At 39.3% G+C, this 27,073-nt stretch overlaps 3 protein-coding genes across 4 annotated transcripts; 1 reads left to right on the top strand and 2 right to left on the bottom strand.

Moving 5' to 3' along the window:
* Positions 1-352: 352 nt before the first annotated feature.
* Positions 353-9,942, top strand: zgc:112982 (uncharacterized protein LOC503771 homolog). 2 transcript variants are annotated; one of them, XM_053487578.1, is made up of 11 exons: positions 353-546; positions 1,971-2,014; positions 2,126-2,650; positions 2,934-3,929; positions 7,922-8,091; positions 8,167-8,278; positions 8,605-8,662; positions 8,738-8,868; positions 8,948-9,029; positions 9,116-9,214; positions 9,321-9,942. In XM_053487578.1, the coding sequence occupies exons 2-10, from the start codon at positions 1,977-1,979 to the stop codon at positions 9,206-9,208; spliced, it is 2,205 nt and encodes a 734-aa protein (XP_053343553.1). In that variant the 5' UTR covers positions 353-546; positions 1,971-1,976; the 3' UTR covers positions 9,209-9,214; positions 9,321-9,942. The 2 variants fall into 2 exon arrangements, with proteins under 2 accessions (XP_053343553.1, XP_053343552.1); XM_053487577.1 differs by having other exon boundaries at positions 8,167-8,293.
* A 136-nt stretch (positions 9,943-10,078) lies between these two features.
* lipib (lipase, member Ib) lies at positions 10,079-19,171 on the bottom strand. Its single transcript, XM_053487579.1, has 11 exons — positions 19,079-19,171; positions 17,944-18,012; positions 15,809-16,185; positions 14,686-14,794; positions 14,260-14,361; positions 13,489-13,578; positions 13,220-13,387; positions 12,033-12,122; positions 11,834-11,942; positions 11,574-11,747; positions 10,079-10,581 (listed from the first exon to the last, which is right to left on the bottom strand). The coding sequence occupies exons 2-11, from the start codon at positions 17,996-17,998 to the stop codon at positions 10,494-10,496; spliced, it is 1,362 nt and encodes a 453-aa protein (XP_053343554.1). The 5' UTR covers positions 17,999-18,012; positions 19,079-19,171; the 3' UTR covers positions 10,079-10,493.
* Positions 19,172-21,198: 2,027 nt separating this feature from the next.
* Positions 21,199-23,472, bottom strand: zgc:112408 (uncharacterized protein LOC550260 homolog). Its single transcript, XM_053487961.1, has 7 exons — positions 23,403-23,472; positions 23,206-23,312; positions 22,979-23,048; positions 22,788-22,897; positions 22,507-22,710; positions 22,247-22,381; positions 21,199-22,097 (listed from the first exon to the last, which is right to left on the bottom strand). Exons 1-7 carry the CDS (start codon positions 23,470-23,472, stop codon positions 21,909-21,911), a joined length of 885 nt encoding a protein of 294 aa, XP_053343936.1. The 3' UTR covers positions 21,199-21,908.
* Between the last annotated feature and the right edge of the window lie 3,601 nt (positions 23,473-27,073).

Genomic DNA, 27,073 nt, shown 5'->3' with positions numbered 1-27,073 from the left:
ATTATTAATGTTGTTGTTTGTTTGTTGTTGCTAGTGATGGATAGATTTAGGAGGTAAAGAGAAAGTAAAATGTAAAGGAAAGAAAAGAGGAAAGAAAAAAGTATTTTATTAAAAACACCTTAATGCAGAGAAGCAGCAGGACGTTTACTGTTAAACATTACATTCAGCTCTAACGACTTATTACATTGTAAAAAAAAAAAAAAAAAAAACATTTAAATGAAAAGGTGTCACAGACATTTTCCAAAAACTAAAATAGAGGAATTTTTTAAAACATATTGTAAATCTTCAAATTTTCCGACTTTCCAACCACGACATCACGCCCTATGACGCACTTCCGGGTCACGGTGACGGTGGAGTGACTGTCTTGGAGCGGAGGCAGCGCGCGCACTTACTCTAACCCTACCATACATGTTCACTTTACTCCTGGCAGAAACGCGTGTATTATTTACACTCAGGACACAGACATTCACCTAAAATGTGCTAAAAACTGGTATTTTGGTGGACGTCCTATCTTTGCGCGTTTTCAGCACTGAGGAAGTGGAAAGGGTAAGCGCTAAAGCTAAAGTTGCTAATGGTAACGGCCTACAGTTCTCATGCTAAGCTAAACTCTAATGACAAATGAAGTCGCATTTCCTTTTTTATTCTGGATTTCAAGTCAAATAATAATATTATATATGATATGCCGTTTAATGTTTGTCAATTATTACTTTTATTATATATATTTTGTTAAGTTGATCAACTTGCTACACTGCTGAATGCCTTTCTTTTGGACACAGTGCACTGTTTAGACAGTAGGGGGCAGTATACTGTAAAATACAGTTATTATTAAATAAAGGAAACACACATTTTTTATTTATTTTTTTCTCCTGCATGCTTAGGTAACCATGCATGTGTTTGTAGTCTTGTGGATTATATAGGACATAAGCGTGTCACGATGATCAGTTTATTAATTAATATGTCACAGTATGTTTTCCTGTGACATTGAAGGCCCAGGTTCAATTCTTACACAATTCCCAAACCCCAGCCACTGGACACTTGCAGTTTGGGTTGCGTCAAAAAGGGCATCTGGCGTAAAACCTGTGCCAGGTTGTGTGCAGGTCGGATGGTCCGCTGTGTGGACCCCTCGATGAGAGCAACCGCAAGACTAACGTGTTTTTCTGTGATATTGTAAAAATCTTAAAAGTTGTTGTAAAATTTCTCTTATGGCAAGCAGGTGAAGTTAAAATTTTCCATTAATTTTTTTATTTGTATATTTTAGTTTGGAACCCTTCCTTCATGTCTGGTGTGTTTGTGTTCTCCAGTTGGTTTCTTGCCAATCATTGTATAAACACGCCCCCTTCACATCCGCATAAATTATTATAAGTAAAGGTTTACTCAGCTGTCTTAAGGAGTCGAGTGTTTGAGTGCACTTGAAGGGGACGTGAACGTTTGTGCTAATAATAACCACTAGGGTAGTTAAACTGCCATAGATTTGTGGGCGGAGATTTGTGTATATTGTGTGCTTATATATGCACACAATATATGGAAATGGGGTGGAGCCAATTAACTCTGAGATTGGAGTCAATTAACTACGAGTCTTTCTTAAAAGATTGTTAAAAAAAATATATCTTTTTTACTATGCTTTTCGTTCTTTATTAATTTATGTATTTTATTTTAACATTTTTGATCTAAATGTTTACCCTCATTAAACATCATTGCTTGATTTCACAATTTCATTCTTGGTTCTTTTGGGCATGGTTGAAGGGTTAAAGGATATAAGATTCCTTCACATTTAAAACTAATGCACCTTATTGTATTGGATATATGGTATATAAATATATAAATAAGCCGTTTATATCAACTTAAAACTTAATATTGTCACTGGGAACCGGGTGTTTTTTTTTTTTTCTTCTTCTTTCTTTTTTTTTTTTTTTTAAACCTACTTCTTTTACACCGCCTGGTCGTGTGGCTCACATTCTTTTGTTTTTAAGGTGACAATGTCACGGCATCGTTCAAGATCCCCTCTGCACTCAAGGTATTTGAGTTAGTTTAAAATAAAATTAAAAAGTCATTATAATGTGAACCTTTTGTTGTTTGGTTGTTCAAGTGCTGATCATTTTAATTCCGAACAACTTCGTTCATACAGAAACTCTGCGCTGCTCGGAAGGCGAGACGGATATTACGGTGAGCAGCACCATGCGCCTGTGCACTCCGATTCGTGGAGAGATTCAGGAAATGTTGACAACAGGAACACGGAAGGTGACGTGCACTGGGATAACGCGTCCTCTCAAGCAGAGGAGCAGGTCGACCACTGGGCCAAGTTCATCGAGGCTATAGATCAAGCCGGAAAGCAGAAAGCCCTGTCCGTGTCGAGGTACCATGCGAAGGATGGAGTCCAGAGTTTTCAAGAGGACTCGGCACATTCTTTAAGACAGCTGTCCAGGGAGAGATTGTCTTCCCCGGAAATTTCACACTATAGGGGGGGACATCATCACAGAATTCAGTCTCCAGGCCAGAGGAGGATCGAGCAGGAGACCGCTCACGTAGATAGACGCTATTCAAGAAGTTCTAGTCCCCGGCACTCGCAAGGAAAGAGACACTACAGAGTGGAACAGGGATATCATGATGAACAGCATGGTGATAGATATGAAAGGAGCTCCTATAGCGAGAGGTACAAGATCACTGATCTACTGAAGCGATGGAAAAGTGCGGGAAAAACATGGATCTTTTAGATTTAGAAAATTTAAATGTATGCAAATAATAATTATTAATTTATAAATTTTTCAGATGCTGTTTCTGGTCACCAGATAGCACTGTGTGAATAAAAAGAACATATCTGTATTTTTAGACAGCTTAGTGTTAAATAGGTACATGATTAGGTTTTTTTGTTTGTTTGTTTGTTTGTTTTCCGTTATTTTAATGTTAAAAATTTTGTACTTGCTTTTTTAACACAGGTCGCTGAAGTCAAATTATACGGAGCATCAACTCCATTTCAAAGAATACCAACATTTGAATCCACAGGAGGAACATAGTATGTCGCACAGGGACTTCAGTTCACACCGCGCACCCATTATAGTGGAGCATGATCATGGAATCCAAAAAGATGATGCAAGGCTCCACAACCCAGACAGGGACCGAGAATGCCGGAGGAGCCGTGATCCAGCCAGAGACCGAGGCCATCCAAGGAACCAAGATCTAATCAGAGAGCGTCCGAGGAGCCGTGATCCAATTGGAGACCGAGAGCAACCGAGGGTCAGTGTTTCTGTTAGAGACCGAGAGCATCCAAGGAACCGTGATCCGATCATGGACCGAGAGCATCCAAGGAGCAGTGGCGCCGTTAGGTACCAGGATCATCCAAGAAGCCATGATCCGGTTAGCGACCGAGAGCGTCCAAGAAGCCGTGATCCTCTGAGGACCAGAGATCCATCAGGAGACGGAGATTATCTAAAAAGCAGTGAAGCACATCGAGGCAGAGATCTCACCCGGAGAAGAGAATCATCAAGAAGCAAGGAGCTCCATAACCATGCAAGGGAATATAACCATCCTCCAGGAATGGCACATGATAACTCGGGTGGTTTGTCCACCTATCACATAAGGGAAGAAGTGAGTTTCCGTAACCGTTTGGCTGAAAGAGGTCCCTTGCGAGACCTGAGACAGCACAAGGAGCAACCTAGGATGGGATCACATCCAAGAGAGCGGCTCGGACCAAGGGCTGTGGATGACCAGGACTTCAGAACAGATGAGCGCGAAAGAGCCAGAGTCTCAGGTCATGACTGGGAGGAAGAGAGACAACCTAGAGGGAACCACGGTGGTATGTTGGGACAAGGAAACGTCCCAAAAAGGAATCCCCAACATAGGAACCCAAGCCATCCTGAAGCTAGAAAGGATTTTGCCAGTCACGAGACTCTCAAGATCAAAGTGGACATGAGTCGTCCTGTGGGCCAGAGCAGGTATGGTATCGTCGCAGCAGTACTATAGGGTGTGGTTTAAAGTTCATGCCTCTTTTTCATATACACAGCAAGAAGCTACGTCTTAAACAAAACTCGAGCTGTTTTACAATTTGGACTATCGTCACAAGGACGGAAGTTCCTCTAAAGAACGCAAACTGGTCTGATGTCTCATCCAGACTTTGAATGAAAATCTACCACTCAACCCCCCCCCCCCCCCCCCCCCATTTCAGAGCGATCAAACATCCTCTGGTTGGTTTACACACAGGATCACTTCAGACTTGGTATAAGTACGGAGAAGATGAAACGTCCATTTGTTCTGGATGAGAGAGACTCCTTGGTTAAATTTTATCACCAAGCCTGAGGTTATTTCTAGAGAGTCACTGGAAATACGCGTGGGACTCCGGAATGATGTTCGCTTTAGAAGTGTGCCAGGTTTTTAACCTACTGGATGATGATTGAGTCTGTATATCATCTGAGAAGTGTGTTAAGATTTACAAGGCTACAAACAATATGTGATGTAATTTCTTCCAAAATTGTAGAATTGAAGATTTTTACGCTTCCTGGCCACATGAGAATGAAGATCAATTCAACTGTAGTAGTTCAACTATTTAGTCAAGATTATGCAGATTAAGGGAGGAGGATGAAGGAATGCTTTATAGCAATTCGTACCGCATATGATTTTTCCCAGCTCAAGTAAAGAAAGACGAGGACATTCAGGTTGCCTGAAGATGAGACCAAATGTGACGTCGTTAAATTCCACCCAAAGGTTAACACATTCCACAGATAGCAGACGGATGTACTTACACAATGCCTGAGGGAAGGGAAGTCTCACTGTGTACACAAGCCCAACTTGAGGAGCCAGATCACTGAGGCGGATTTGAAGACAACGGTTTGAAGCAAGAGATGATTCACGGCTTGGGGAAGCAAAGATGTGGCGTCCACCAAAATACCAGCATCTTCAGCACTAAACATGCTACCATTGTTACTATGTACATGCTACCATGCTACATTTACAGAGCAATACTGACTGAAGGTAAGTCCACAGAATTATTTTAATCATCTAATTTTGATTTTGGGGAAACCTCAACGTAATCCGGATGTGCATCAAAACCTGATGGAGATGTGGATACTCTTTTGGTTGATTGTCCGCTTCATAACCTGACCTTAAGCATCTCAAGAAACTGTCAGCTGGTTCCTCATCTTCGTTTCAAGTCGAATCAATGTTTAACTTCAAGCCGAAGAAGAAGATGGTTTTCTTGATAAATGAAGCAATTTGTGGATGATCACTACTGTAACCTGGATGTAGTGGATGTAGGAGCAAGTGGATGTAGCAGCAGGTTAATTAACGACGACTTCTTCATTAATACGCCGTCCTGAACCGGATTGTTCAAAGACTGCAAGAGGATCTACTTCACGATCAACAAATCACCAGTTCCCAAAGTAGAATTGGACGTTCCGAAGAACATGAGCCCTCCAAAATCATCGGTGCTGTCTGTTGCTGATGTAAGTAAACACCGCCATCACGAGGTGGACCAAGTGGAATTCATCTTCTCATTCTTTAAAAGGAAAAGAAACGATCCACATTATTCTGGAAAGACTGAAAAGGAAAAGGCTCACCTAAGACCTCAGTTTATTTCCTGAGGTTGGACCAAGCCAAGGCTTCTTTTTCTCATCTTCAATCTCTTCAATCTTGACCTAACGACAAGAATGAATCTTATCAAACTGGATGGAAGTAATTAAAGCATGAGGCCTGAAGATGTGTCATTCTCCAGGAATAATTCAGACAGAAGAACTTCCTTATGGACAGACTAATTCTTCTGTCATCTAAGGACCTCACATCCTCAACTAACAAGAAGCTCATCAAAGTTCACACCAAAATGGAGGACAAAGGAACAAACCGGAGAGTGAAAAAGAGGCATGAACTTTTCGCCATCCGTTTTTACGGCTCAGTGGTGTTCTTAAAAGCAGCAAAGGTTTAAAGGCGAACTTAACCTGTTTAAGTTTCGTGCAAAGTAATAAAAACCCAATCTCAAGCATGAACAAGAAGTCTGACGAGCTTTAAAATTGACTCGTGGCCAAGAAAAAATCCTGCAAAAATAACCTCTGCTTTTTAGATACACACTGTAAAGAAAGAGGAAGAATTTATAATAAAGTATTTTCTAGTTTGATCGTTTTGCACCACGCTCATGATCAAACACATAATTAAACCAAAATGTGGGGTGTTAGGTTTTAATAACGACCAGTCGTCTGGTTTCAGGGTCGAGTGTTGTTTGTAACCGACTTGACATAAATTAACACATTTTGTTGCCAGTGAATCGATTTCCAAGCCACACAGAGCACAAATCCCGATTGAGTAACGAATTGAGAATGAAATGATTAAGTGTTTTATATAACGAAACAGTAAAATAAAAGTAAGGATTAGTTCTGATTGGGGCAGTTGACCCTTCATTAAGCCTTTTGCTTAATTGGTTTCTGGTGGTGCATCTGACAAGCTTTCAAGTCTGTTGTTTTTAATAAGATGTAATCAGATGAAACGAAAAAGAAAAAAGGCTTCAGTATGCATGTTTGATGCAGCGTCCGTCCAATAACATTCTAATGTTAAAAAGATGAAGCAAGCTTGCAGAATCTAGTTTTTTCAATGTGAAATCTTTGTAAATGACGTATATTAAAGACAAGCTTTGTTTCCTTATGACAAGCAGGTGATTACTGGATTTTAAGGATTGTGTATAAGCCCCATTTTAGACGTTGTCTATCAAGAGATTTTCTACATGCCTGCGGTGAAATAATCTTAGACACTAGAGCTCTGTTCACTACTTCATTAAAGTGATATTTATTGAAAGTGGCAAAGCATTGAGTCAGTGTATTTACAGACTTCAGATTTTTCTTTGTCCAGAAAAATGCACAGCATTGTAAAGCTTGCTTGATGGATCTTTCATTTGGGTGTGCTAATAGTTGTGGTGCAGTTTTACGCTTCTCACCTGCTATAGGGAATGAAAGGCATGGGTTCGATTCCCAGCCGGTGGATGCACGGCATCTAATCCTGAGTAGAATGAAAGGGTTGCGTCAGGGGTGAGCTCTTAACTTGAGCAGCAAGATTTACAACATGCTAGTAGTTGTAAATTAAACTGTATGTGTGTAAAAATTAAATGTCAGTTATCTGTTGTACTGGTTGCATCTCACCCGTATGGCTCCGTTCACCTTAAAGTAAATTCACTGTCAAAGAAAGAAAAGAGTGTCCTTAGTTTAAAATCTTGACATTCCCTCCTAACCATATTTCTCCAAGTGTCCACTTGTGAATCATGTCTAGACTGTTGATTCCATTAGATTTTTGTCTTTGATTTCAGTTTTGATTCCATTTAAAAACAGTAAAACTTATTGTCTGATTTGTTTCAAGCAGCTGTATTTCTTACATGTTTTAAAATATTAAAAACTAATAAGCGCCAGCTGGCCATAAACTCGATTTTTGCATTAGCTGGAATTGGCTTGTATTTCCTGCATAAACTATGGTGTTGTATTTTTAGGATTTGTCAGTTTGTGTGTGAATCAATTCAGAATCGAATGCTGACCTGACTTAATCAATTGAATCGTCCAACAAAGAATCGAATTAAATTGCTTAATTGACTAAATCGCACAGCTCTACTTGGGATGTACGCACACCTGTGTTGTGAAAGATTTTCGACGTTTTAGCAAACACCATTATGCAGCAATTACTCGTTTAAACATCATTTTAATCCAGACTTTTCCTTACACGTCTCTGGTTTATCCCATGTTGTGTACACACTGCATATAATATACTGCATTTAAACCTGCTGAAAGCTTGTCAGAGGTAACAATACCAAGTAATGAGTGCTTGTTTTTTTTTTTTTCTTTGCAAACAGTTAAATGAATTGTCAGGTGTGTAATTCGTAGTTCCCAGGTTCACAGAACTTGCCTTGCATTGTAATATCGTGATTGCTCTCTTCATCCTTTGCCTTCCCCAATCCTCTATCCAGCCACTTAGGCTATTCGTCTGAAAGGCAGCTGTCACTCGATTTGGTCAATGTGGGTCGGCAGCGTCTCGACTTCCTGCCCATGCTGGAGCACTCGGGTACCTTCAGAGAGACGGCGGTGCACTCCGGGACCTTCGCTCAAGAGATCATCACTCTGGTTCATCAGGTCAAAGGTTAGAATGTAGTCAGATTCACGCTGGTTGCTTACAGCGAATTAACTATTCGATTTAACGTTTATTCTTTGTCAGAAAATTATTTCCAGGGTCAAGGCATCCCCCTCAATGATCGTTTCTCTAACGAACAAGAGTATTCTATGGTGGATGATTTTGCAGAAGAAGAGCAAGAGATGGAGGCCATCAGGTCTGTCGTGAACAGGTAGCTGTCTCGCGCATGATACTAAATTGTTGCTGTATTTTGCTGTATGTTTTCTCAAATGCTCTGCCATGCTCTGGTGGTAAAATAATTTAGTGACAAGGGTTTAAACAGCTATAAAGTGAACACTGGATCTATTCCGTGAAGATCCTAGCATTATGATCTCAAAATATTGGGTTTGACCCGTTTTCAGTGAGACTGTATTGAACTCTGTGCAGCCCTACGTCAGACACATATCACTAACTTTAATAAAGTGTCTTGATCCATAATAAAGATCAGAAATGAACATTTTGTATTTGTTTTTAAACCTGCAGTCCACTTGGCTCTACATCTTTAGACACTCAGATTTTCTGCAAGATTGGACCGTTGCAGGTAAATCTGCATAAATATCACAATCTGTCCTCGTTTTAAAGTCATCAGTTGCTTATTAAAACGTGCGTCATTTAGTCGCAGAAGAAGCTGCATGTTCCTGCTCCTGGTGACCTTCGGCACGACCTGGAGAGGAAACGACAGGAGAGACTGGAAGGTGTGAAGATCACGATCGCTGGAGGGAACTTCTCTCAGATACTGGCTCAAAGGTACTTTTGTGATAAATGCATACACTAGGTTATTTTTTCACATTTTTATAAAAAATAACATACTCATGTTGATCTTTAGTCAGGAGAGAGAGAGTGCATATGTGGGCGACCTGGAGGAGGCCAGTTGGGTTGAGGACGTACCGCAGCAAACAGAAAACTGGGTGAGTGGTTATGATTTCCCGGTTGATTTTAGGTGTGTGGAAAAATGTTCAAGCTGTTCTAAGTAGTGTTGTCGTCTCCTCCGCAGGACGACCCTTGTGAGAAACGGCCCGTCCAGAGTTATAACGCTAGGCGGAATTTCGGCCGCGTCCGCGGTCCACGCATTAAAAAAAATTTCTAGTAACGGGTAATTAATTTTTTTGACAACAGTGTTGGATTTATTATTTACAAATGCTATATAGCTTTATCACTGAAATGAGTTTAAGGCTAAAATATCATAACATATCTTTCAGGTGCCAGATGGTGAGGAACAGAACCGAGGTCAAGCTCTAGTATCGTAAAACGCTCCTGTGCGCATCCAAGTGTTGTATTTGCTTTTTTACCTTTTACTTCTTTGCTTCTTGTCTTCATTGGCTTCATTTCACTGTTGGTCAAACACTTCATAAATTGCTTGTTTGTAAAAATTCTCCCAGTTCACTCATATGCATCATAAAGAGATCACCAGACACTGTAGTGGTTGAAATTGCGAGAGAAAAGTTACATATTCAGTTTCATGTACAGCACGGAGACTGGACGTGTTCATCAATGTCTTGGTGATTTTTTTTATGGAGCCTGAGACATTTAAACCCTCCTCTTATAATAAAACTAATGCCTTTTTCACAACCTGGTCATATTTGCTAAACTTGTGCAGAGTATATTTTGTTTAAATTAAAGCATTTCAATTACATCTGCTGAGGAAATAAAATGTCTCCTAACATTATGATGTTTAGGTACATTCTGTGCCTTTCTTCTCTCCATACACTTTCTGGTCTTTTAAGCATTTTTTTAAGAGAAGGAACTGTGTGTATTTCTTTAGAAGAATCTTCATCTGACATTGTATATATAGTTTTGTATGCAATAAATATACAAAAATAAGTTGTTTTGAGGTTTATTAACTGGGTTTCATTCTGCACTCATTGTTTATTCAGTTTCAGTAAGCACCTCAGCACAGTCAGGCAGGTATATGGGTCTTTCTTTATAACCAATCCACTATATGGAAGGAAGCAAGAGAACCTCACAGGAAGTTCACGCAGACTGACAAACTGCTCTCTGTGATCTGCACTGATTCAAAAAGCCGATCGGTTCACAGAACATCCAAAGAGTGTCTCAGATGTTTTTTGAAATCCAAGGACCAATTTGTGTTGTGAGAGACTAGATCAGGATATCAAAAGGGAACAATTTCTATGTCGCAATAAGTGGAATCGACTGGACGATATAAGAAAAAAGGAAAGTTCACAAACATCTTTTCTGTGATTAAGTTAACCGTGATGCGTATATGTCCCTAAAACCTGACCACAGTTACTGAAAAAATGGCTTCAAGGCACAAGATGATCCGGGATGCTCTCTCGCTCCCTGGGCAGATGATACCCACTCCACAGATTAGCCGGTTTGCAGTTTTGTAACGTACATGACGGGTTTGCGAAGGTTTACAGATGAGACTCATCACACGACACCGGCTTAAAGGTCACCTCCGTGTTCTCTTCCATTACGAGGTCATATCGGCACATCGGAGGCCTGGAGAAGACAGAAGAGCTAGTGATGATGTGTATGGGTACATATATCAAATACTAACTTTATTTACACACACACACACTGATCCTTAGTATCAGTAAACATTTAAAATGACTGGATCTTACAACCTGGCAGAGAGAAAATTATTACGACAAAAAGTGTAAGCAACACGATTATGTGGGAATCTTTCAACAGTGTCTAACAGACTCGCTAGCTTAGGGTTGTGTGGGGTTGTGATCAAAGCAAAGTTACTACTATTACCCTGAATTTGATTATTTCCCAATAACAGCTTGTCCCCAAGCATTTTCCTCCTGACTAAAAAGTACAATAAGTCCTGAATTACGAACATTTGAGTTGCTAATTTCCGCAGATACGAATGGAACGCAGATCTAGCAAATCGCAGAAGTAGCTCATGTGTATTGTACTAAAAATAAACACTGCAGTGTACCAGAGACCAAGATTTACAATTATATACAATATTCTCAGTGTGTAAGTGAATGTATAAAATGTCCAAAGTCCGGTATATTGTATGTGTGTGTGTGTGCGGGAGAAACAAGTCGGCCTCACTGGTTTCAATGAATCATTCCCGGAGCACGATAATAGAAAATGTCTGTTCTGTAAAGCTGTCCTGATGGTAAATAATCCTAATTTCGGAAAATCCTTAACAAAACACTTTTCACCGTTCAATATGGTGGAATACAGCTTCGAGACAAAATGGCATCCGTTTAAACACGTGGTGGTGTTAGGCACTGTGAGCGACCACCTGACGTTCTGCAGAGTCCGTCAGCTTTCTTGAGAACCACCAAAAAAATGAAACATGTTTAACATGTTAATAAAAATTTAATGTTAAATTTTACGATTTGATTTTACATTAGACTTACGAACGAATTCAACTTATGAACGTGCTCCCGGAATGAAACTCAGTTGTTAGTTGGAGACTTGCTGTAGTAAAGAATGTTTAAATGTGCATTTAAATTTTCATTCTTGACGCTCACCTCTCCGGCAGATCGAGTGGCGTAATCATAATCCGGAGCAGACGGATCTTATATCGAGGTCCGATCACATTTCCAGTGACGACCCGGAAGGAGATCTTCTCAACTGGATACAAGTCCTCGTCAAACTGGGCGAGTAGTCTCATGTTGGTGTGTTGCTCAAACCGAAGCAGCTTGCTGAGCAGCAAAAGACAGATTTCTCATTAACCGATGGAGGAAAATCACCAGCCTAGAAATACGTATATAAAATCAGGGCTGCTTACTGGTCAATCCTCGCCTCGGTAACATTTTTGCCACTGTGAAGGTAAAGGATAACTATCCCCCATCGCAGGTGCTGATTCCATGTAAGAGTGTCCACTATGTAGCTCGTTTCTGTTAAGAAGAGAATGAACACATGCTTCTTGATGATTAAAATGGGACTTTATCAGGAGATCAGGTATCAAAGGTATTCTGTGAACTCACTCCTGTACGGTGGCTCTGCTGTGGTGGAGAAATAGACTTTCGTCTGTCCCAGTTTTAACAGTTTGTCCCTCCACTGACTCAAGTCGTATCCTAGATGAAAAACGTTAAACTGCATCAATGACATTAATGTCGAGTCACTTTTGTTGCTAATGCATACATGGATGGGAGACAAATTAAAGGGAAACTGGTGCCTCTGTTATTACTTTTTATTATACATCCATATGCACTATGGATCTTCAAGTCAAACCAGGACTTGCGATGAAATTTCTGCGGAATGAAAGTGAAAAAAGCTACTGAAAACTCAAGCACAGTACAGTGACGATCCCAGCCGAGGTGGCTCGGAGCTCATTGCAGTCCTTCCCATGAACATATGACAAGTGGAACACTTGGACCGATATCTTGTTGCCAACTCAGGGTAAAAAAAACGAGACTCATCTGTCTGTGGGAACTGTACACACAATCACTTACAAGCACCACTTACACATTACAGGAACTTGTCGCCTGTAGAACCATGACTTTACTCCAAGCCATTTCCACCAACGTTTTAGATGATGGTTCCGGTGTAGTGGAGTAACTTTCTACCTTGATGGTATCCCAGCACAAGTGAAACGCTGGGATATGTGCATTAGTGCAGTAGGGAATTATGTAGAGAAATAGATTATACATTTATAATATAATAATAATAATATATAGATTATATAGTTATAAAGAGTTGTTACCTCTTATAACTGTCTTCTATTATTCTTCCAATCAAAAGTCCTGGTGTGACTTAAACGGTATCATTGGAGGGACAGCAAAGAAAAAAAATTTAATTGTACAGGAGGAACATGTTTCGCTACTGTGCATATGACAATATGAGCCCCCAAAATTCTCCAGCCGAAATACTCCTTTGATGCATTTGTTCATAATTCAAACTGCCTCTGTTTCGCTCCTCCCCCAAACATGGTGTTTCAGTGTCTATGTAAATGAGCTACTGCCAAGCCCCGCCCCACCAGTGATAAGCAGAGCTGAGCAACATGCGGGGGAGTTTTTTTTTTAAATAAGGTCTCAATGAGGAAAACATAAATTGCATTGTTTAAACAGTGGCTCCCCTGGTGGCTCAGAGTGGTCCTACACCTCTTAGTGTATTTTCCTATAATCTGTCTCCCACCTCTACACTGACTGTGGTGTACTAATATATACGTTACCCAAAACGGGGCAGGACGCTGGTTTAAAGGCCTCACACTGTACGCACAGGCCGTTGATGAAGTCGGCGTAGGAGGAGCAGGGATACGCAGTGAGGGGACAGGTGCGGTTTAGAGAGCACAGGTAGAGAAAAACAGAGCGCTGATGATCACAAACGAAGTAGGCCTTTCCTAAAGAGGAGAGAAAGCAACATCATGATTATACATTCTTTTGTACTGTATATACTGTATGTTCTGCATTTAAATACAGGCGAGTGATCGTACGAACTGACCTGAGAAGATGGTCTTGGGGCAGCCAGGCTGATCTAGTCCGCCATTAGCATAGAAATCAATATGACCGTTAGGTCCTCTGAGGCCAAACGCTGTCAAGACGAAGGAACGTGTTTACACTAGCGATACATCTTGAACCAAGACAACTAATGTAGCTACTGTAGCTAATGCACTTTATTTTAAACCAGCTAGTTATAGAATGAGCCTAAGGCCTTGTTCACACGGGCGTTAAAATAGAGCGTTTTTCTTGTGTCATAGCGTCCGGTTAGCGCGGATCAAGCGCAGAGTGTTTTCTACACGTAGGAGTCAATGAGAGTGTTCACACGGGCTTTGGTGACGTGCGTTTATACGGCATTAAAAAAATGTTGCATGCAGCTTTTTCTTGGCGTTCAAAACCCAACGAACGCAAGGAAACCGCTTCTAGTTCGTTTTCTTCGCGTTCATTTTATGCTTCGGAGGACCGGATATATTCCATGATCCTACATGCTATACATAGGGAAATGCAGAAGGGGGCAAGATAAAAAAATTTATTGTTGAAAAGCGTACACGGAAATATTCGCATTTCTTCATAAACCATAAAAAAAACTTTCTTTAATCCGACGTTGTGCAGTGAACCCAGTAGCGGCGGGCTTTAATATCTAGTTCCCGACACACTGCCCCCACAGGTTAACACACAAACTACAATTTGGGCTGCAGGCTAACGTTAGACAGAGACAAACGAACGTCGGTGTAGAAGGCAGTTTTTGTTGTTAAGCTGTATTTGAGGTGCTTACAGTTCATGTCCGTGTGTAGGACGTCCACCAACTGAGCGTCGGTCGGATCCAGACGCTCCTCTGGAGGCACTCCTGCGAACATCGGCCCGGCGGGGTCCAGACCTGATCAGATGGAGTGTTCAGTCAGCATACTGGAGGTAGAAATTACAATTACAATTTCACGGCCTACATTTTTATAATTTTTGTATAAATTCTAATAGAATGTCATCTCTTAAAAAATCATATCAGTAAGAAACGCTTAGGGAGTCTTGAAGCTTTGCCCGGTCCGCAAAATCACCTCATGTCACATACTGTATCACCAAAATGATATTGTTGTGTTTCATGTATCTGGTATCATATAACCACTGCAAATATGTTGGATATGTTAGAGAATTGTTTAAAGAATTTTATTCAAAAGATTAAAGATGATCTGTTTTTGTATGTCACCTGTGATTCGTCCCACTCGGCCTCCCAGCATGGCTCCTATAAACCCGGCCACGTGTGCACCCAGACTCACTCCTATGAGATGGATCGAATCGAGGCATGCTCCCTCATCCTGAAAAATATTAGCTTGTATTTAATCGCAAACTTTGAATATTCAATCAAATCTAATTTTTAAATTTTTTTTTTAAATAAAATAAAATAAAATACTATTTATACAATACTATGTAGCCAGAAGGATGGAGGTGTTGGGCAGTGCTGTATTGTAAATCTGCTGTAAAGTTCCTCTTTATATCTCTACTTATTACACTTTAGATTAGCCTCAGCTAAATAACTTTCCTGTGATTGAATCCCAAATTCAGTGGAACCTCGGATTGCGAGTAACCCGGTTTGCGAAAGTTCCGCAAGATGAGCAAAATTTTTTATTAAATAAAGTCTTGATTTACGACTACCAAATATCATTGAGTATCATGTGGCCCGCATGGGCTTCTTGTTTTGATGCCAAGAGAAATGTGATCACAACTGAGCCAATGGTTTTTCCTCCAAAATCTCTTTTGCCTCTTTTATTTTGTGTTTGTTTATTATAGAACTCTTGGCTCTGCATTATTACACTTTTCAAAGGTAAAGTGCCGGTTAATTTTTATTTTTACCTTATATTTTTTTATTAATTATTTTTATATGAATATTTTTCGGTTGTGGAAAAAGTTTCCATGATCTTTTAAGGGCGAAATTCACTTTGATGTATGAGTGTTTTGATATACAAGCATGCATCCGAAAAAAATTATGCTCACAATCCCAGGTTTCACTGTAGCATTAAATGTAAAACTAGTGCGTTAGGGTGTACAATCCCTTGTTCCACACACCAAGTAAGTCCCCTGGTTTAAGGGATAATGATTACCATGACTGCGCTGTTATGCTCAATATCAGCACTCATGGAATACCTCTTTTCTAACTTTGGTATAATGTATATAAAAAACAAAAGCTTCTGATTAGCACACTACAACATGTGGAAAAGTTCAGGAAGGTTAAATACTTATGCTAAACACTGCAATAGATAAAAAATGCCAAATGAGATAAAATAAAACAAGTTGTTAATAGACTCTGCCATGTAACCTGTCCTGTGACTCACTGTCATCCGGTGTATGAAGGCGGTGATGTTGGCGGCGGTGTGCCGTGTGTTTGCTACGGCTGTAAAATAGTTAAAGTTGGCAGCACCACGGTTCCAGTCCACCACCAGGATGTTCATGTCAGCCTGCGCGGCCAGCAGACGTGTGATGTGGTCGATCCAGATGGGGGGCGCGCCGGTGGGCCGGTAGCCGTGGATGACGAAGGTGGTGGGTCGCATCACGTGAAACAGCGGCTCGTTGGTGAAGTCGTTGTGAGAAAGCTCGTGGCCACAGTCCAGGTTGGCGCGCGTGTACAGGAGCAGACGCACATACAGATTGGTTCCAATGAACGCCTCGTGGAAGTCCAAGTCAGAAAAGTTATCACACATTTTGTCTGCACCTGTTTAGATTAGAGACACCAAAGTTTACTATCAGGGACATGAGTGTCTTATGACGTGTGTAAATAACATTAAGGTGAAATTGCTGAGTCGTTGAGTTTAAATAAGTCGATCTTACAGCATTTTCTTTTCATGAAACGTGTAGCAAATACACAATCAGGCATAAGTATTCTCTTCTGAACTGTTAAGTCAGAGTTTTAGATTTAACAAATGATTATATCTGTGTTGATTAAACTAAAGCAAACACAGTATACACAGTATAACTTATTTAAAGGTAAGGACTTTTACTTTGTTGTACTTTACTGTACGCGGTCCTGTTGTTTTGTCGTCATGTATAGCAAATAGTGCAAATGATGTATTTCTTTTTTATTATTTTAATACACTTTAAATATCACTTATTTAAAAAAAGACCATTGTTTGCAATATTTGCCATAATTATTTATGGTTTTAAAAGCTTTAATAATAGAAAGTTAACATGCATTGCATTGCATTGCCCGCTAATTCAGCTGCTTGAAAGCTAAGTTGCATCTGATGAGGAGTGAAAGTGCTGACAATAAAGCACATCCAAACACAAACTAATGTTTTTTTCCCAAATAGGTTTTCTTAGCCATGTAAAACATTAACAGTAATGACACATTACGTTTATTGAAATAATTACTTTGAATAGTGGTTTTAAAATGTAATGTGTAATAGCCCGGGTTTGATTCCCACCCAGTGCCCAAACCCCCAGCCACTGGATGCAGTGCCCGTCCCAAGTTGGATTACATGGGAGGTTTGCGTTGGGAAGGGGGTCGGCGTAAAAACTGTGCCAAGTCAATGCGGATCGGACCCTCGGAAGCAGCCGGAGGACCAACGACAACAACAACTTAAAGCAATAATTACTACACATTTTCCAGGCAAGTTATACTTTTAAGAAATAAATGACACCAGATTAAAAATCATTGACTACAACTGTTTTTTATCAGCTAATATTACAACCAATCAGGAAATAGTGTTGGTATTAATATTCTCTAAATAATGCAGTACTTTTGTCTCGCCTTAAACTAAACTTTCCAGATTTTTTTTGTTCCTTTTTTCTATGTAGGTCTGATCTTAATGGTCTGGTTTTTTTTTTGCTGTGTTTTAAACCTCGTTCTTTAGCAGTTATCTAAGCTCTGTAATTAGCAATCATGTAACAGGTACAATTGGATCAAAGAGCTATAAAAAGTAGATCCTTCCACCTCTCTCTCTCTCTTTCTCTCTCGTCCACACACTGACCTCGGTGCCTCCAGCCTGACCTCGGAGAAGTGTAAGATGATTACAGCAGGTAGTAATGCTGTGTTGTGTGGTAATGAATTTGTAACCCCAGATTAGGAAGAACTAAAGAAAACACTGCTTAAACCTGTCTCTAATCTATTAATGTTAAACTGGTTGGAGTGAAGAATGGAAGTGCGGTCTGGTCTTCTGCTCTTCCTCCTGACCATCTAAGACCTCCATTAGACCTCAATCTGAAGTGCAGAATTTATATCACAGTGGTATCACTTTATCTGATAAATAAATAGCTGATCATTTTGGATCAGTGATGCTCATCCATCTCCATCTAATGAAGCTCTTTACTAAAAGTACTTACAGCTTGTTTCTTTCCAACCCTGAATATTGAGAGTTTTAGCATAAATGAATTAGGAAAGTTGTGAAAGCATAAAGGAAATTCTTATGATCAGGAAACTGCATGAGATACTTGAACCTAATCAATCAAACTATTAACTAGTCTCATGTCTCACCTCTGGCAAGCAAGAAGACGTCCAGCAAAACCATAAACCGCCAAAGATCCATCATTACTGGAGGAAAAGCTGGGAGGAGAATCAGACACTCTGGTGAGCTGAATACGTCTGAATATAAGACACGACATGAGGCTCATAGTAAAGCACACACACACACGGAAGGCTGGATCTGAAGGGAGGGATGAAGCTGATTGGACGACACCAGCATTATTAATCCTTGCGTGTTGTTTGTGTGGTTACTTAACATGCAACCTGGGATTTATTTCTTACCCAAGAAAATGCACCCACTGTGTTTTCTGCTAAATCCAGTTCAGCCCTTACACTCCCTCCAGTGGATCTCCTCCTACATCCAGTCAGCTGAGCATCGAACAGATCTCCATCCACTGCAGTAAAACTGATCTACAGCGCACAGGATGCATCAAGTGGCTGTTCATATCAGATTATTGCATTTAAGTTTTTTCTGATTTTGTTTTGTAAAGATAAGATCCGCCCTAAACAAAACAAGGCTCCACCCCTTTTCCTTAAAAGGAAACTGATTTTAATAAACGCTTAGTTTGTCCATGTTAGTGGAAGTGCAATTTACAAATCAAATTAATCAATTAAATAAAACATAAAATCATAACTACTACAAGATTTTTTGTTCTATTGTTCTATTTTTAGACTATTGATTTGTGAATTTTCGTTCGTTTGTTTGTTTAATTTTTATCATGTTAGGACACGTGTTAGAACGGGTCAGGAGAAAGATGTTTATTTTTGAACTTGGGACGTTTCAGTGGCAAATTTCAGAAACTCAGAACCACGTCTGTTCATGATCGAGTGTAAAAAAGCTCAATTAATTTGTAAAAATAGTACATTATCGTGCACTGTCGGCACCACAGATAGTGCAGATAGTTTATGTTCACATACAGCTACATGACACTGCATGAAAGATCATATTTGAAAAAGCATAATAGGGGCTGTTTAAAGACAGATAAAAGAATGTAGAAGTAATATAAAAAACATTTTAATAATCTTTATCAGGTATTTTAGACATTAGAAAGTTTTTTCTGCTTTCTGTCCAGTTCTACACACATACAGCCATATACTCACATATATTCACTCTTCACGTATTCTATATGTAGCGTACAGTACGTACTTGTCCCTGAAACCAGCGTCGCTGTTCCTGCTCAGGAGAGATCACACCGTCCAAAACACGTCTCTGTGCAAGAGTCAACGATAAGAGGCTGAAGTGCAGCAGGACACGAGCAGAAATGACCAACGATGTGTCGCATCAGGCTGATAGGCTGAGCCTCGATGATGTCATGGTAGGCTTGATGATGTCATGGGTTCTAAAAAAAAAAAAGCTGCAAGAGTTTCATGCGTCTCTTAATATAACACTTAAAATACTCCTGAGGAACTGTTACAGAATCTCACAGGAAAGTCAATAACGTTACAGAAATGTATTCATTTAAGTTTATTAAGCCTCATTTAATCACATAAACTTCAAGTGATCAATAATCAGCACTTCATGTCCTCATGGCCTGAAATTTATTCATTGTTATTCATAAATAATTGTGCTCTGTGTCTTCAGTTACAAAATATTTGTGCATAATATATTAACATAAAAAATTATACCATAAGATTTTGTTTGTTTACTTGGTCCTTTGTGTTTAATTTTAATAAAATCTCTTTCCTGTAACCCTATTGGCCAGAGCCTAACGACGAAGCCCCGCCTCCGCACGGAACAATGTGTTTATTTCCTGCCATGGTCCTCTTCTCTCGCTGTCTTTCGCGTGCCAACATCTGATTGGTCGATCCAATCAGCGCGCTAATTAGGTCACGTGTTAGAACCTGTTAAGGCTATAAATATGGAGGTGTTTCGACGGCAAAGAGTTTGACGTTGCTTATATTAAAGCATTATAGTGTTTAGTGTATACATTTGTTCACGTGTTTTGTTAACGTCATAGAGGCGTCAAACGTCGCTTTTGCTCTCAATAAAATTAAGTGTTAAGTGATTTTTTCTGTGAAAAATTTGCGCCTTTTTAAGTTTATCTTGAGGTTATACTGCCACCTTGTGGTGCGGCGGTATGGATCAAACAACACAGAAAAGAGAAATATCCACTGTTTTTAACAGTTCATTTTAGAGCAGTTATTGCCGACCTAAAAAAAGCAGCAGGTCAGTTTATGTAAAAACCTTCTTCGGCCACCAAACCCTTTAATCACAACACAAGAGTGTAAAAAAACATGCAACTTAAACCCATTTTTCCTAGCTCTCATCACTTATTTTCACTCATTTAAACATTTTGTTTATTTATTGTAAATGATTTAGGGGAAACCAATATGCAATACCTTCACGGACCGCTAGGGGGAACAATGGGTCTATGGAGAAATTAATCTAAAAAAAAAAAAAAAGGGAATACCAGAATATCAGACTTATTTATTTTTATTATATTTTGTTGGCTGTGGTCAATTCAATGAACGAATGGGTCACAGAGTCCTAAAAAAAAATCTACATTTATTCAGTTTGAAGCATTTTGGGGCACATAATAATAGCAATTGATTTTAAATGTTAAACTTAAATAATTACAATGTTAATAATGTTAAACTAATAATAAAAAATAAATAATAAATAAAAAAATCCTTTGTAACAATAACTTCCTGACAAATCTGTAGCATTCTACTGTTCAGTTTTCACAGATATTCAGGTGTGATTTCCTCCCAGACGTCCTGCTTTCACCAATGTTCTCTGATCTCCAGATCATCACGCTTCCACCTCCATGATTCAGTGATAGTGTAAGGCAGGCATCTATTATTTTATCATTACCTCTGTGTCTGATATATGTCCTATGCCTGAATGGAAACATCTCCAACTTGGACTTGATTCCAGTCATGTAAAGCCCACAGTTTGTGCACTACAATGTTAAACTGCCCATAAGACCAGCTGACCTGAGACTCTGCACACGTGTTTCTATCTTGGTTCGATCAACACTGCAGCCAATTAAGGAGCATTGAGGTGTCTGTTTCTCAAGGAGGACACTCGTAAGTATTTGTTTTCTTGGGCAGATGTGCACTCGGGCCTTCCACTGCGTCTCCTGTTCTTACTGGATCCAGTTGCAGCATGTATCAGGAGGCTATAGGGTTAGGGTTAGGGTTAGACCCTTAGACTTACATCTGACTTAGTATGTTAAAATCAGCATTTCTGAAAACATGCAGGTCTGTTGGACATTAATGCACAAAATTATTTTTATCTGTTTATTAAGTGCAAATTTTAAGAAAAGGTCGACATTTCCATGGTACTGCCACTCGCCAGCATGAGTCATGGCAGGTTTTTCTCATGTTTTCATCCTTATCACACCTCATAGCGTGAGGCTGAGCGAATTACAAGTACTAAGACCGCTCCACAGAGACTGTTACAGAAGCTCAATAAGGTTACAGAAATGTAGTCAATTAAGTTTATTAAGCCTCATTTAATCACATAAACTTCAAATGATCAATAATCAGCACTTCATGTCCTCATGACCTGAAATCTATTCATTGCTATTCATAAATAATTGTGTTTTATATGTTAGAGTAGAGCATATGTTACTGTACATTTACAGTACGTATTTATATCTAATAATCTATTTACATAAAACTTATGAAAATGTTTTTTCTACAGTAGAACATTCGGTTCATGATAAAACATCTGAAAATCTCTGCTATAAGTTATTGATTCTGTAAAAGTGTTTTTAGATAGGTATATCTACAGCATGTCTGCTTTGTATATGTTATACATAGTCTAGTTTAGTCTGTATAAAAATATTGTTCAAAAACTTTCTATTTTATGCATTCTTAAATATCCTTTTAAATATCCATCATTCGTTGCCGTCAGCTTTTATTCCAGAAACTACATACGTTTCCTATTAGTGCCAAAACATTACATCTGCAGTAGTGCTGTAAAGGATGAAATAATCAATCAGGAGATGTTGAGATGTTCAGGTGTGTGCTCACTTCCTCATGAAGCTGGTAATGAGGTCCATGGGAATCGGGAAGACCACGGTGGAGTTCCTCTCTGTGGCGATCTCAGCCAGCGTTTGCAGGTAGCGGAGCTGGAGAGCGGCTGGAGACTCGGACATGACGTCCGCCGCCTCCTTCAGCGCGCACGAGGACTTCATCTCCCCCTCAGCAGCTATCACCTGCACAAGACGAACACATTTTATAGGCAATATACAGGGAAAGGGTGCCATTATTTTTGGGGAGATGATTGTATTTTCTAATATGTATTTCCTAATATTAGTCAGCATCTTCTACAATCAGCCAATCGGAGAGCTGCATGAACCCTGACCTTGGCGCGAGCCTCTCTGGTGGCCTCGGCCTCAGCAGCCATGGCTCTCTGTAAGGTCGAGGGCAGTTTGACGTCCTTCAGCTCCACCCGCTCGACTTTAATGCCCCAGTTCTTGGACGCAGAGTAGAGCACTTCCTGTTAGACAAAAGGAATATCTGTATTGATTTACATATGAATGTAGACCAAAACCGAGCATCTCTTCTTTAATGCTTTTACTTAAGCATGACAGGAAGATGTTTATTTTTGGTGGGATCTCCCACCTCCATCTGTTCCGCCATCTCCTCACGGTCTCGCAAAATGTCCGCCAAGCTCTTGGTGCCCAACATGTTCCTTAGAGTGGTTTGCGCCAGCATCTGCGTAGCCAGATTAGCGTCTTCCACTTTAGTGATAGAGATGGTAGGGTTAAAGACTCTGTAATACACCACGCCGTCGACCATGATGGTCACAGAGTCTTTGGTCAGCACCTGTAGTGAGGAGCGTGGAGGGAAAAAAACAAAGCGTGATTATATCAGGGTCATTACTTTGTTATGAATTTAAAGACTTTGAAAAGTGCTTTGTAAATACTCAACTCCTGAGGAGGAATGTTGAAAGACACCGTCCTCAGATCAACCTTGCGAAAAGTGTCCACACATGGAACAATCCAGAATATACCTTAAAAAAAATAAAGGTGAATTAAAAGGTTATAAACTTTTATCTTAATAAAACATCTATCTGAGTTCTTTTTCGTCTTACCGGGTCCTTTCGCTCCTCCGAGGAGTCGCCCTAGACGGAAAATAACCGCTCTCTCATATTCCTTTACGATCTTTACACAAAACGGAATCAATTATTATAAAGTAATACATATGATGTCATAATTTAATACATATTCTAAACTATAGTTAAGATACACAAATGCTGCTAATTTTATTTCATTTAACCCCCCAAAAATTGTGGTTTTTGAATTGTTATTATATTCTTACCTTTAAGCAGCACCAAACAGAAACCGGGAAGGTCATGAGAATGAGAAGAAAAGACAGAGCCGTGAGGAGAATCCCACAGAACCCTGAGTTCTTCGAGCGAGCCACATCTGTAAAGGGGTGTTAATTATTCTGTAAGCAAAAAGATCTTTCACTCATGAGGAAAGCAGTGGTACAGTACAGTATGTGTGACACCCGACCTGCCTGGAAGTCTTCATTCACTTCCCCGAAGACGTCAACATCCTCTTTGCTCCGTGTCCTTTCAGTCATATTGCTCTCTAAATGCGAGTGAAATTCACACTTCGCTTAATAAACCCTGGTAACTTCAGCCCTCCTTTCCCAGGCCCACCCTTTTCCCCCGCACACCCAAATCGACAAGGGAGCCGAGTGCTAAGCGACAATCTCAGCAAATCTTTGAGCTGTGTGTTTACTTAACTCACATGACTCTTTTCTTTAATTCCATAACGTAAAGGTGTTTGATAATGGGGTGATTTTATAAACAATAGATAAGTAAATGTCAGTAGAAAGAGAAAAATCAAATAGCATTGACCCCCCCGCCCCCCAACACATACTGTATATATACATGTGTATACACACACACACACACACACACAAGGTGAGTTAATTCATCATCATGTGATCTCACACGTTAGTTGTGTTAAAGAGAAGTGATTGGAAAAAAATTACATCTGCACCTGAGTCGCACATAATAACAAGCTTTTGTAATAAGTGCGATGATCATTAGTACTGGAACAAGTTGTCTAATGAGGCCAGAAGTTTTCTGTGATTGTGCATAGAGGTTATGATTTTAGATTGTGGAGATTTTCAAATCAAATTTTGTCACAATTGCAGGAACATTGTTGTCCACTTGCCTTGTGACTCATGGTGCTGTTTCTTGGGTGTGGCGGTTTGCTGTACATACAGTACAGTGGGAAATAATGTGATATGGAAGATATGGAACCACAGTATAGATCACTTCGTATTTACATGATTGTGTTGCATTTTGTGTCCAACCAACTTATTATATTTTCTCTCTTTAAAGTAAAGGCTAAAAATGTTTTTCACCACATTTTGCCCATTTCAGCCTGTCATAACTACAAAATTATATTAAATAGAATCATTAATTACAGTGGTGTAGTGGTCAGCGCTGCCACCTTGCACCTCCAGGATCTGGGTTCGATTCCTCGGGTCTGTGTGGGCTTCTTTCGGGTTCTTCGGTGTTCTCCCACAGTCTAAAGACCTGCAGATTAGGCTAACTGGCATCCCCAAATTGCCCAACTTCTAACCCTAGTGTGTAAATGAGTTTGTGTATGTGTGTATGTGTGTGTCCTGTGATGAATTGGCACTCTGTCCAGGGTGTACACCATCTCGTGTCTTAAGTCTCCTGGGATAGACTCCAGGCTCCAGCGACCTTGTATACACGATAAAGCGGTATAGACAATGTGTGAGTGAGGGATAATAATTAATTAATAACTAATTAATAATTAATTACTTTAAAATCTTGGCATTTTTAGAGGGGGGGGGGGCAAATCAGCCCTAAGCAGGTCACATTGTATAATAATATCTACCAGATTATTGTAATACAATGCTCAGATTTCTCTTTTTCTTTTTAACCTATTATCATTTATTCTTGACCATCACTTCCACCACACATGCTTCTTTTCTCCGTCAGCTCCCTGTCACCTGCTCTCTCTGCACTGCAAACATCCTCATGGTCCTTCTCTCTCTCTCTCTCTCTCTCTCTCTCCTCCTTTCTTCGCCCTCTCTCTGTACTCCAGATGCATCAAAGTGAAAGAAATGATTATCATTATCAGTAAACAAGTGGTGTTGCTCGTCGTGATGTTCTAACCATTTCTGATCTGAATGCCAAGTATTATTATATCAAGAAACTGAACAGAAATACTGTATATCATTTTTATTTAGATTTTTTATTTTTTATTTTTTTATTTTAATTCATTTTTTTTTTACTGTAAAAAGTGCTGCAGCTTGACCAACATGCATTTGCACTAAAAGCCTACGGTCTATTTAATAAAATGAATATGAAGTTAAATGGAAGACCTCAGCTTTTTTTTCTTTCCAAATTCTGAAGTCTCAAAGGCACTTTATTGTGATATTGACCCAAATATTTATAATTATGGAAAGGTCTGTTGATAATAAAATCATGTGGTGACAAAATACAATCTGCACATGTCTGTAGCATATTGAGATTTGCTTCAAATATAAAATGTATAAAATATTATTATTATTATTATTATTATTATTATTATTATTATTACATGTCCATTCAGTTATGAAAGGACCAGTAACAGGACAGACTTTTTTCTTTCTCTTTTTCTTTTTTGTTGCTAAAATTAGCATTTAAAGAGCACATGGTGGACCATCCGTTAGCAAAGTGATTAAGAGTTGAAGGTGACTGCGTATTGTTTATCACATACAGTATAAGCCTTTCTGAAAAGTTTTTATATTTATGAATTTTTCGTTTCAGTAAAAGTAAATGGCATAACTCCTTCTGGGAACAAATTTATTTACATTTTATTTACCTTTTGGGGTTTTGCTTTTTAAAATAATAAAAACATGTTGGTTGGTCTTTTACGCTTGTCCTTGTTTATGAGATGCTGTTGCGTGCAGAGGATGGACTGGATGCAGCCTTGTCTCATTTACACCTGGGATTAAAGCACTTTGGCAAAACAGCATGTGGGACAGAATCGCACCAAAGGCACTTTATAGTCATATTAACCTTTTTTTTTTATAACTCCACATTTACAGTTCCAGAGCATGATAATACAGTATATTGACAGTACAGCATAACACTAGGACTTAATAATACTTTGGGACTATTTGTTAAGTTTAATTATGATTATTTCAGAGGGTGGTTTAAGGTTCACGTTAATACATATTTGGGGGCTTTTTAATTATGCTTGCATAAGAGAGGGGATAGGTATCTTATAAATATAGACTTATTACATATTATGAAAAAGTCAACCAGGCTAATATTGAGTTTGATCACCTTTACCTTTGGTGCACAATGTGGTGTAAACAGTAGATCATGTGTCTAAACATGCCATCCAATCAGAACCATTTATTTTTACAATTAGAGTTTTGGACATTGTCCCTAACCCCTATGCTGTGAGAGCTCTCTATACATTTCTTTTTGCAGTTGGCACTCTGTACACTAGGGGGCAGTGTTACTCAGTAATCCATCTGTGTTTGTTTCCATGCAGTTATTGTAAAATTAAACCCTGTTCATCAAAACCTTTTTCTTAAATACAGGAAACTGATGATACTGTACATATTGATTGTTGATTGTGATAACTATTTTAGGACAGTGATTTATGTAAATGTTTATTTAACTCACCTACAGTATCTCACTGACACACATTCTGCCATAAGACCTTCTTCACTTGAATCACTCACTCACTCGCTCATCATCTATACCGCTTATCTATCACTCATTCACACAATATGGGCAAGTTGGGAACGCCAATTAACCTAATCTGCATGTGTTTGGACTGTGGGAGGAAACCGGAGTACCCGGGGAAAACCCACCAAGCACGGGGAGAGCATGCAAACTCCATGCACACAGAACCTGGCCGGGAATCAAACCCGGACCCTGGACCCATGAAACAACACAGTGTCACTTGGATCACTTATTCAACAAATCTATCTATCTATCTCTCTCTCTCTCTCTCTCTATATATATATATATATATATATATAAGCTATATTTGATCTTTATTCCCTAACACCCAGACAATGTTAACTGATAACCAGCTTCAGAATATTTGGGACTAAAGGTATCAAACATTCAGAAAATGAACTACATTTATGAACCACTACCACTCACTCTATCTGATATTATTTTTCTTGTATA

The sequence above is a fragment of the Clarias gariepinus genome, chromosome 26 (genome assembly GCF_024256425.1).
Source record: "Clarias gariepinus isolate MV-2021 ecotype Netherlands chromosome 26, CGAR_prim_01v2, whole genome shotgun sequence".
NCBI lineage: Eukaryota > Metazoa > Chordata > Actinopteri > Siluriformes > Clariidae > Clarias > Clarias gariepinus.
This window is presented reverse-complemented; position numbering and strand designations above follow the sequence as displayed.

Bases quoted from the DNA above. Each gene is read 5' to 3' on its own strand.
- zgc:112982 (XM_053487577.1), top strand. From the start codon at position 1,977: ATGTCACGGCATCGTTCAAGATCCCCTCTGCACTCAAG. The intron at 2,015-2,125 runs GTATTTGAGTTA...TCGTTCATACAG, and splicing joins AGATCCCCTCTGCACTCAAG to AAACTCTGCGCTGCTCGGAA. The intron at 8,663-8,737 runs GTAAATCTGCAT...TGCGTCATTTAG, and splicing joins GCAAGATTGGACCGTTGCAG to TCGCAGAAGAAGCTGCATGT.
- lipib (XM_053487579.1), bottom strand. From the start codon at position 17,998: ATGATGGATCTTTGGCGGTTTATGGTTTTGCTGGACGTCTTCTTGCTT. The intron at 16,186-17,943 runs GTGAGACATGAG...TAATCTAAACAG, and splicing joins CGTCTTCTTGCTTGCCAGAG to GTGCAGACAAAATGTGTGAT. The intron at 13,388-13,488 runs GTCAGTTCGTAC...TCTCCTCTTTAG, and splicing joins CCCCAAGACCATCTTCTCAG to GAAAGGCCTACTTCGTTTGT.
- zgc:112408 (XM_053487961.1), bottom strand. From the start codon at position 23,472: ATGACTGAAAGGACACGGAGCAAAGAGGATGTTGACGTCTTCGGGGAA. The intron at 22,382-22,506 runs GTGGGAGATCCC...TTTGTCTAACAG, and splicing joins AGATGGCGGAACAGATGGAG to GAAGTGCTCTACTCTGCGTC. The intron at 22,098-22,246 runs GTCAGGGTTCAT...CGTCTTGTGCAG, and splicing joins CCAGAGAGGCTCGCGCCAAG to GTGATAGCTGCTGAGGGGGA.